Source organism: Urocampus carinirostris, chromosome 7, assembly GCF_059441175.1.
Source record: "Urocampus carinirostris isolate Australia breed hairy pipefish chromosome 7, RoL_Ucar_1.0, whole genome shotgun sequence".
Lineage (NCBI taxonomy): Eukaryota > Metazoa > Chordata > Actinopteri > Syngnathiformes > Syngnathidae > Urocampus > Urocampus carinirostris.
Genome location: NC_142355.1, coordinates 14,149,759 through 14,160,962, shown reverse-complemented (window position 1 = coordinate 14,160,962; position 11,204 = coordinate 14,149,759). Strand labels below are relative to the sequence as shown.

Below are 11,204 nucleotides of genomic sequence, written 5' to 3'. Positions count from 1 at the left end.
CGCAAGAGAAAAAAAAAAGTTTGGTGCTGCAAAATACATGATTCACACTGGATTTTCTTCATTTATGGTACTGGACAAATTTCAAATTTGGCTCTTCTAAGTCTTGAAAAAGTGCCTGAACTTGAAAAAGGTGTATGACCATTATGAATAATTTATATCATTGTCACATTTGGCCAATCATGTTGCTGTTCTTTGATATCCACACCCTTTATGAAGGATCTGGTTTCTCTTGTATCTGCTTTTGGTCATACTCAACAAACAACAACTATAATCTCTTACTGTGGTTGCCATCGAGAGTTAAGGAGCTGAAATCACCATTTTTTTTGTTTTGTTCTTATCTTAGCGTTATTTTGCCAAGGCAAAGCCCTGTGACCCTCTAAAAACAGGTCCACCCTGCCAAAGGTGGATCACATCTCATTAGTTGGGAAACACTGAAGTAGATGACTGGTTATTTTGTAAACTGAACATGCTCAGAAGTGTTTTTTTATTAAATCTGATAAATATATTTGTAAATGAAATATATGAAACTGGGAACAAGATATGCAGCAAGTAGACACTGTTTAATTAGTCGTATTTTTACTTTTTTTTGCCCTCTACGGCATCAAATAATGAAGTTTGGGGAGAAAATAGTGGTTGGAGAGAGTATGGTCACAGGAACACTGGAATGATACTAAACCTTCATTGTACATTTGTTGTGATTGATCTAATTAAGCATCGGTTAGTGTGCTGGTCTTCAACACAATCTTCTCTCCCGGCTTGAAAGCTGGCATCCCCATGTATGGACAGCTGGCACATCGAAATGCATCGCCGAGGTAACACTGAGAAAGATGCAAAACCATTTTCATGACACTAAAATATAACTAGAACACAGTTTGAGACAGATAAACAAAGCCTATGTTACACATACGCTATGGATGATGTAATTGTAACCTGTGCTGTTCTTTAATACATTTTGTGATTAAGGGCTATACAAATGAAATTGACTTGACCATATATTCCTAACTACAGAGTGCACCCGGTTAAAAGTCGAATTTGAGAACAAAACCATTTCGTACAAGCCCCACCGGAGGTTCAACCGCAGGCTTACACAGCCATAAAGATATATTAATTCACGTCAGTTTCAGTTCTGCTCCGAGTTGTTTACGTCACGTTTTCGGATCATGTAACAATTCATGATGGCGATTACATATTCACTATTGCGCCGAGAAAAAAAACACAATTGTGAGCCCTATATTCCGACAGCCCAAGATTGCAACACAGACGTGTGTTGTTTTTTTTTTCTTTTAAGCTGAGCTGTATTTAAAACCAAAATTTAGCAAAAAAGAGTAGCAGCTTATAGTCTGGAGTTAGCAATACATTTACAGGACATACAAAATCATTGTCATTCATTACACATAAAAAAAAGGAAATTGTATATGAACTGTTGGCATGGCGGGCAAAAGCTTTCGACAATATATTTAACAAACAATGATGAACTCACACTTCCACACGCAGACTTTGGTAGGTTACTCTGTGGTTGCTTCTTGCCATCCAGCTCTTCGGCAAGGCCGCATGTGCTGCAAAACGTAAGCATATCATCACTTTGAGGACTGGCCAGTTAAACACGACAAACAGTAACTTTAAAAATGGTCCGCTTTAGAAAACGGTTGATGTATTTCATCCTTGTATAGCTCTATTATGTAAAAAAGGTTTGTCTCTGAGACTTCTGTACAGTAATCTAGATGAGCAAGTGAGAGGGCCTGCTGAAGTGGACCATTTCTGCTACAGACTCGCCCCAATTATGTCACATCATGCAGTAGAAAAGTCTTACCAGTTCTTGCAGGCTTTCTTCTTGCCTGTTCCGGGCCCGCAGCTAGGAGCTTTGAGAGACATCGGGTCGGGCTTCTTCAAATCGTCTTCATCAAGCAGAGCGTCAGAATCAATTAGGTCCTAGTATAAAATGCCAGAAAAGGTTTGAAGTACCCAGAAGTAACATGGGCATATCTCAAATACTCACCAAGTCATGTGGTAAACATACTCATGATAACAATAATCTATATACCAGGGGTCTCCAACGTGATGCCCCCGAAGGACAGTTGAGGGGCCCGCAGACCTGTTCTAAAAATAGCTCACCAGTGCTGGGTCATTGTGATATTCATGTAAAAAAAAATTAATTGGTTGAGTCAATTGAACCCTAGTTTTAAGAGAAACAAGATAGTAATGACAAAAGTAATTTATAAATTCAAATATATAAATTTAATGGGCTTCATGGACAAAAAAAAAACAAGTATTGTTAATGATTTTTAAACAGTTGATTAAAATGATAAAATGAGAATCTATTCATTTATTAAACATTTATTTATTCATCACATAACTCCCAACGAGATGTTGCAACACATCAGTTGAGTTGAGTGAGGGGGCTGGGAATCCCCTCCTCTGTATCAATCTACTAGAACAGTTAAAAATGCCAATGTGTTCTTGACTCTCGCCACCTCCCACTAGGGGGATATGGCGCCGGTATATATAATATATATAATTTATTCATCTTTTGTTTGTGTTTTTATTTATTTTACAACGAATACAACAAACAAAATTCCAATTTATGAGTTTCACAAAGCGAATGAGCTATCTAGCTACCTTTAAAGATTTGTAGCTAGCTATCTTACTCCATTGTTAGCTGTCTAGCTAGCTTTAAACGTTTTTTTGCATGCCATCTCACCAACATAACTTTCTTACTGGCTGTCAAAGTTAAGTTTGGCCTCCTTTATAGCTAGCGATCTAGCAATTTTTTAGCTTTCTATCCAGCTACTTAGTTGGTGTTTTACTGTTTTAGCTATCTAGCTCCCTTTTAGTTTTTTTTTAACCATTTACCTTTAAACTATTAAACTACCTTTTATGGTATTTAGCAAGCCATCTAGCTAAGGTTCTATTTTAGAACATCATATCAAACTGGGTGCCCTTTGCGCTAATTAGTAACAAAAAGTAGCTTGACGATTGAAAAAGGTTGGAGACCCCTGCTATATACCATTAGTGAAACAAGTTGGTCAACAACAATTATAGAATGGTGACATTTTAGGCACAAATCTAAAAATATGACGATGTTTATACAAGTCAATTACCATTGGATCTACAGAAGAGCAAATTGGCCATGGAAATACGGGGATATCGAAAAAAATGTAACATTCTCACACACTTTAATGTTTTCTGAGACGTGTTAAAATACAAATGATTAAGTCACACAGGTTATTACTTCCTACAAATATGTAATTAAACTATAAGCATTTATATGACAAAAGTTTAAGCTTGACACAAGAGTGATGCCTTTTTTATTACGAGAAAAATAATTATTTACACTAAGCTATGGAAAAAGGTGTGCGTGCGTTTAATCTGCAGGTGGAATGGTTTGCACACTAGTGACTACAGATGAGTGACCCTATCCATATTCGTGAGCGGGAAACAGGTTCTCCTTGGAGAGCAAGAGAATGCTAGAATTTTCACGAAACATCTGAGTTTTGTTTTTAGTGTATTTGCATTTTAAAAATGCCATAATATTGACTAAAATGAGCGTGAACGCAGCCCATTTCCTGTTCTGTGGATGGCGTATACACTTTTACTGAAGTTGATTTTTCTCAGTATGAACAGATGTTAAATTACAAAGTGGATCTTCAATGGCAAATAGATTCATATGTTAAAGATATGTGTGCAGTGCAATTTTTACAGACCAGAGCGGTATTAAAAAGTTCCTGAACTTTTTGGAAATTCTCTCGTGTCGCCATAAAATAATCATCAAATGTGATGATCTTTGCCTAAATCGCCCGGGTGAAATAACAGTGTCTGATATAAGTAAAACCACCCAAATATTTATTGGTTTTCATAATGTAATGAGGATAGTATGCAAACAATGACTGAAGGGGTATATGTGTGGAATGTTGTGGACTGATTAAATAAAAGTTTAATTGTTTTGGAGGAGCACACAATATGTGGAGGAAAAATGGAACAGCTCAAACACCAACACCTTATCCCCACCGTGAAGCATGGAGGAGGGTGCATCATGGATTAGCGTTGTTATGCATGGAAAACTCCCAAAAATTAATGAAAATGTCAATTCAAAAGTGTATAAGAATATTTCACAAAACAATTTGAGGCTGTCTGTCAGAATTTTAAAGCTTAAAATTGGGTAGGTGCTGGAACTAGACACATAAGTTAATCAACTTCAGAATGGTTTCAAAAACAAAATACACATTCTGAAGGGGGCCAAGTCAAAGTCCCCCCTTTGACTTGCTGTGACATGACCTCAAGGTAGTGATTCATACCAGACATCCCATGAATGTGACTCATATACAGCAGTTTTGTATAAATAGATGAAAATTAATCCTGACAGGGTTGGGTAGGGTTACTTTAACTGGATTACTTTCAATTACTTTTGGATTACTCCAATACCAAATATGCTAATAAAAGACAGAAGAAACTAAATATGAATAAAATTATGACTTACAACACGTGGTAAGCTTTTTCCCCTGGCTTTGATCTCTTTGATCTCTGGCAAAACTAACAGAAAATGCGACAGAAACAAAATGAAAATAAATCCAAACAGCTTGCCAACATCATTTTTGCCGTTCCATGTATTCCGTTACTCCCCGAGCCTGCACAAAATTTAGTAATTTTATTCATATTTAGTTTCTTTTGTCTTTTATTAGCATATTTGGTATTGGAGTAATCCAAAAGTAATTGAAAGTAATCAAGTTAAAGTAACCCTACCCAACCCTGAATCGTGATCAATGTGCCAGACTGATCTGTGGCTACAGGCAGCGCCTGGATAAAGTTTTTGCTGCCGATGGAGGGGGACATAATATTGAATGTGAAGGATCAGTTACGTACTCCTTCCCTTTTGTAATTGCATGATTTTCTCATTAAAATAAAAAAAAACCTATAAATAGTTGGGTGGTTTTAGTTTAAAGCAGACACTCTTTTTTTCATCTGTGTGAATTTGACAAAGATCAGAACAAATTTGATGGTGATTTTATGCAGAAATGTGAGAATTTCCAATAGGTCAATATTTTTTCATACTACTGTACAGTACAGGGACAATAAAAGAAAAGATGAGTTTTACAAATTAACAATACAGAGATGACTCGCAGTGTGTGCCACAGTAGTGATGGAATTCTTTGGAGTAGAGAGCTTACTTACCACATCATCATCATTCATGTCATTGGCTGATAGTGTCCACATTTTGACCGTGTTTGGGTCCAAAGATACTTTCTCTGTTGGGACATCCATGGCAATGATTAACATGTGACAAAAGAGCCTCATTTTGCGTGTTTAATTGGCGTACCTAAGATAAAATAAATTTTAAATGCACTTTGTTGGTTTGCACAATTGAAATCTCCAATGGTAAAACGTTTTATTATAAGGAGGGCCAGATTTCAAATGTTGAGACATCATTCAGTTTAGTGTAAATTTCTGTGCATTTTGGATGGAACACAAAAGAAAAACAGCATTTAGTAAAGCAATATTCCTTAGATTTAAACATTCTTAATCATTCATATATTATATATTAGTTTGACTTTGTGTTAATGCTCAGACAAATGGAAAATTAGAGAAACTAAGTAGCTCTAAATAGGCTTCACGGGAACAAAAATTATTGAAACTGTACTTTTAATATTCCATTGAAAAACTGACAACATCTTTAAATTGTATGTACGGTTGCTAGTAAAGTATCGTGATATGAATTTTGGCACTACTTAAGTGCTGATGCTAAGAGAATTGCTCTTTTTTAACCAACACGTAATAAAAAATGCTCTGATGGTCACCACATTGCTACAGACACACTTCTTTCTCTGGATTGGTGAAAGAGAATCTTCACCTTGATTTTTAAAGTTTTATACTAAACACAATAACTTGCCACATTTTTTTGATTACCTGGCTGAGGAGTAATCTTCCCAAGTGACAACTTGATTGAACTGGATGATCCAACCTCAAAATTTGGTTTAGTTGCAGATAAGCGGACTCTTGTTAAAGTGCTTCCATGGTAACCGGGAGATTTCTGGAGGAAGTTCAAGGCGTTCGAGCTCAGTTGCGTTTTACAGACCTACGGGTGAAACAAGATCATCTATTCAATTAACACTGAACTTTAAATTACACTTTCCCAGCATGGTATAATGTGTCATCTATTCCAACAATTGGACGGCACGGCCCAGTTCTGAGGTCATGGGTTCAAATCCATCAACCGGCCTGTGCGGAGTCTGCATGTTCTCCCCGTGCCTGCGTGGGTTTCCTCCAGGCACTCTGGTTTCCTCCCACATTCCAAAAACATGCATGTCAAGTTAATTGGCCAGTCAAAATTGTCCCTAGGTGTGGACGAGCAAGTGAGTTGTCTGTCTCTATGTGCCCAATGACTGGTTGGCAACTAGTTTAAGGTGTCCGCTGCCCGCTCCAGCAACCCCGCAACCCTAATGAGATATTAAATAAATCTCTATATATCATTGGTATATTCTAATTATTTTCAGATATAATGCATTTTTAAGTCAGCCTTTCTCATCTTTGATTTCCTGAGCTATGACGTTAATTGAAGCACACCAGCACCCTAGGAAGCCAGTTAGCCTATTGCTTCACATGTTAGTTGATACTGAGGCTGCACGGCAGATAGGTGGTTAGCGCGCAGCCCCACGGTGCAGAGGTTCAGGGATCAAGTCCAGCTACCGCAGCCTCACCATATGGAGTTTGCATGTTCTCCCCGTGCTGTGTGGGTTTCCTTCCACATAGAGACAAAGACATGCATGTCAGGTTAATTGGCCGGGCCAAATTGTCCCTAGGTGGGAATGAGGGAGTGAGTTGTCTGTCTCTGTGTGCCCTGTGAAGACAGCTGAGATGGGCTCAGGCACCCCCCACGCTAGTGAGGACAAGCGGGGCAGATAATAGATGGATAATAGTTGAAACTGTTTTGAGTGTTTTAAGACAGGATTTGGTAGTTTTTGTGGAGAATGGCTAGACCTTGTGTCGCAGGTGGGTGCAGCAATGGTACAACAAATGGCGAGCAGCCAAAATGGGGCAAACTGGTAAAAATAACACACAGAGAGCTAACATAAGCTGAACCAACCGGGACATGGCAGCTATTGGAAACAAACCGGGACCGATCAGCAGAAAAAAATGAAGGCTGGCTGACCAAAAACATGCAGTAAGCAGCCAGTATAACCGTGAGCCACGGCAGCAACAAACCCAGCCGGGAGAAAAAAGAATAAGCACGATACCCACCTCTGTCACTGATACCAAGCCTGACAATTTGAGAGCAGACGTCAGCTTCTCAATTGTCCTTATACTCTTATCATCATTCCCTGAAACAAAGAAAGACAACTTGCATTAATGATGTGAAACGGAGAACACAAAACACAAATATTTCCATGAGAAATACGGTGGATGTAATATCAGTTCACGGTTCTCTCAGCTGCTAGGGTAGTCAAGACACCACTACCTGTGATGTGTCTTGCGCAACTATAGCCTGGCAGCACCATCCTTCTCAATGCCAGGATTTAATACACTCTTAATTTAATATGTTATTTCCCTAGCTCAGAAACACTTAACCAAAGTACAAACAATAGGATTTTACTCTTTTATCACCTGCAAATAAAATAAGAGTTTACATCTGTGGCTTTCACAAAAACCCAAACTTAAAACCCGCCGTGTCCTTTTTAGAAATTGTGTGTTATTTTTATTTTTATACAGTTTTCTTCTGCAAAGATTGGCTTTTGAATAAAATGTATAATTCGACCCTGTGCCCCTACCTAAAGTCACGAATTCATGATTTTTGTTTTTGCCGTCCAAGTGTCAATCCTCGGTTTTCAAATGAGGGACGCCAAGACTTTTTCAAATGTAAATGATTGATTACCACAGATGAGTAAAATGCTGTTTCGGTTCTGAGACCTGGTTATGCCATTTTAACCTCAAGAATCAAGTAGTAGTTGTCAGTTCTTAAGGCACTTAAAAAGTTGTCCAACTTCAGCATTTGTCAAGGTATAAAACTCACGTCTAAACAGAAAAAATAATCAGGACCTTGTTCTTCTCTTTAAATGAATGTGTACAAATTTCAAATGGAAGTACAAATTCTGTCCAAAAAGTAAGGGTTTTTTTTTTTAAAAAAGAAGAGGGAATTTGACAAAGAACGATGCATAGTTCCGTCCTTAATTGTAGAAATGCCACAGCACGACCGGCGCTAGTAAAAGAAAAGCGCTAACGTGATCTTGTTCTAAAGAAGTTAGTAAACATTTGATAACTGAAGACACTGGTTATACAGTAAGACAAATATATAGATCCAACCTGTAACAGCTTCATCCAGAACTATCGTTCCACCAGGTCTGAGTATTCTGGCCATCTCTGCCAGAGTCTCTGAACTGTGGATAGAACAGCTGTCCAACAGAACGCAAGAAAGAACCCTGTCGAATGAAGAGTCACCATGGGAGGCTAGAGAGAATTACATACATTTTCAACTTGTTACTGGCATGGCAATGAGATAAAGAGTTATATATTCGGTCTACTCACACTGCAATAACATTTCCACATTTTCCACTGAAACTCTTCCATTTGCACCAACAATGTCAGTAAGTTGTTCTGCAAATTGTTTTAATGTGGTGGGTGACGATGGCTTATCCCAGACCAACAGCACTCTATCCCCCAATTTGATACCAAAGTCCGCCATGACAACCTGGAAAAAAATGTTTTATATTAAGATGTTTATTTATATATATATATTGACTTATTCTTTACTTTTGATGTGTGACTGTATCACCATTATATGTAAACACAACAAACACGTTTCTCCCACAGGAGATTGTACTAGTAGAGTTTAGTAACAAGGCTCGACCAAAATGTTAAATATAAAAAATGGTAAGAGAAGTTCAAGTAAGGAACAGCAAACAGAACAATAAAAGGCATCAATACCTATCTTAAGGTTGAGCGCAGACCTTTCCTCAATTAATCGTTACACCAGTTACGTGTACGGTGTTAGTTTCAATATTTGCTAAAAAAAAAAAAAAACAGGGAAGCAGGGAGCCCGGGTGTGAAAGGTGTCCTTCTTGTTTAAGAAACGGAAGTCAAATTTGTCCCACTTGAGTTCGATTTCCGTATCTCAATCGTTTTTTTTTTTCACTGCACCACACCATGTTGTTATCTCACAACAGCCCCACCGTTATGACATCGCATTTTATTAGCCAGTGCATGTATATTTAAAGGCTTTATAAGATCCTAATGCTTTAGGACAGCGAGCACGGGTTAGCACAATTACTAGTCATAAACTTATAAAGACGGCATGCATAAAACCAATTGGACGTACATCGGTTTCACAATGAATACTCTTGGTGCATTTTGACAGTTCACCAGGCAATATGCAATTTTGATGGAAAAGGTTTAATGTTAAACATAAAATCCATAATCCAAACAAAAGCAGTGTTTAGTGAGCACAAATTATCCAATTTTTGTGCGTCTATGAGATGTCCAATTTAAGTTTGCGACATACGACATTGCTTTTTAGAAAAAGTGTAACGTAATACTCACTAAAAGACCATTAGCATGAGAGTCAAATTAACTAGGTGAATTTAATTTTAAATTCTTTATGACAAAATATTACATTTAAAAACAGACATTTATAAGGAAAATACCTTTGTTTGTTGACCCTTTCAAGCCAACCTTTCACTGCTTATCGTTCTTGTCTATTCTTTTTCTTCTTCTATTGTTAAAGTAATGCATGGCTCGAAGGGTTTGCGGAATGGCGCCTTCTACTGTGAAGGAGGGTTTCGGCAACAAATTGACCTAAATTGACATCGAGAGCTGGAGGTCAACAACTTTTTTTTAAGTTGAGAGCTATTTATTTGTTACAAATCTTCAGGGTTGGGTAGGGTTACTTTAACTTGATTACTTTCAATTACTTTTGGATTACTCCAATACCAAATATGCTAATAAAAGACAAAATAAACTAAATATGAATAAAATTAATAAATTTTCTGCAGGCTTGGGGAGTAACGGAATACATGGAACGGCAAAAATGATGTTGGCAAGCTGTTTGGATTTATTTTCATTTTGTGTCTGTCGCATTTTATGTTAGTTTTGCCGGAGATCAAAGAGATCAAAGCCAGGAGAGAAAGCTTACCACGTATTGTGAGTCATAATTTTATTCATATTTAGTTTCTTTTGTCTTTTATTAGCATATTTGGTATTGGAGTAATCCAAAAGTAATTGAAAGTAATCAAGTTAAAGTAACCCTACCCAACCCTGCAAATCTTACAGATTAGTGCGAAGTGCTTCCAGTTTAATGTGCGTTTTTGAAACGCTGTTATAATGTTGCTACTCTATTGTTGCTATGAAATTAATATATAACTAAATCAAATCAAATTTATTTGTAAAGAACTTTCCAGGCAAAAAATTGCCACTCAAAGTGCTGTATAAAAGCATTCAGCAGACAAGTAAAATCCCCGCTCACCTAGAGGACCTCAAGGTCCGCGAAGGCTGATATAATAAAAGCAAATTAGACAGATAGGATGGCCCAAAACCATTAAGACATTTAAAAACAAGTAAACACACCTTGAAATTAATCCTGAAACGCAGCCAATGCAGTAATTTTAAAAGTGGTGTAATGTGATCCCTCACCCCGGTCACTGTTAGCACCCGTGCTGCTGTGTTTTGTAATAACTGCAAGCTTGCAATACTTGTTTTGGGAAGACCAGAGATCAGGTAATTTCAATAAACTATAGAAGAATATATACAGACATGCATCAATACCTCCATGTTTGCCTGAGATAGAAATAGGCGGACTCTGGCTATATTCTCCTCAGTTGTTGTCATTTTAAGTGGGGCTAAAATAGGCTCAATTAAATACAAAAGCATGTTTCTCGAAAAAGATAACCGGGCAATTACTTAAGAATAAATTTACTATGTATGTATGTGTAACGGGTGTAATAATAACTTTTGTTTTATTGAAATTCCTGCTGAAATATGTGTATAGTTTTTGGTAAATGTCCTGCAATGCTGAGTCCAACAGTGCCATCTGCTGGTATGGGGTGGGGTTTGGTTTTGGCTTCTAACATGTGACCAGGAGGCGGGGCTTGTTGTTAGTCTTACTAGAGAGAACTACAAAGGTAAGACATATCTTTTGGTGCTCCACAAAAGAAGTTAATTTTAAACATTATAACCCCAGCTGACAAATCTCTCACCATGCATAGTAATGTGATTGATATTGTCAA

At 37.4% G+C, this 11,204-nt stretch overlaps 1 protein-coding gene across 1 annotated transcript; it reads right to left on the bottom strand.

Moving 5' to 3' along the window:
• Positions 1-541: 541 nt before the first annotated feature.
• ciapin1 (cytokine induced apoptosis inhibitor 1) lies at positions 542-9,740 on the bottom strand. Its single transcript, XM_088339830.1, has 9 exons — positions 9,627-9,740; positions 8,512-8,674; positions 8,290-8,433; positions 7,231-7,310; positions 5,899-6,067; positions 5,167-5,240; positions 1,811-1,929; positions 1,481-1,556; positions 542-818 (listed from the first exon to the last, which is right to left on the bottom strand). The coding sequence occupies exons 2-9, from the start codon at positions 8,666-8,668 to the stop codon at positions 708-710; spliced, it is 930 nt and encodes a 309-aa protein (XP_088195956.1). The 5' UTR covers positions 8,669-8,674; positions 9,627-9,740; the 3' UTR covers positions 542-707.
• Between the last annotated feature and the right edge of the window lie 1,464 nt (positions 9,741-11,204).

What these genes read in the sequence shown, in the direction of transcription:
- ciapin1 (XM_088339830.1), bottom strand. Translation starts at nt 8,668, where the DNA reads ATGGCGGACTTTGGTATCAAATTGGGGGATAGAGTGCTGTTGGTCTGG. An exon ending in TGTGGAAATGTTATTGCAGT is followed by an intron (nt 8,434 to 8,511) that starts GTGAGTAGACCG and finishes AATTCTCTCTAG; the next exon opens with CCTCCCATGGTGACTCTTCA. An exon ending in GAAGATTACTCCTCAGCCAG is followed by an intron (nt 5,241 to 5,898) that starts GTAATCAAAAAA and finishes ATGTCCCAACAG; the next exon opens with AGAAAGTATCTTTGGACCCA.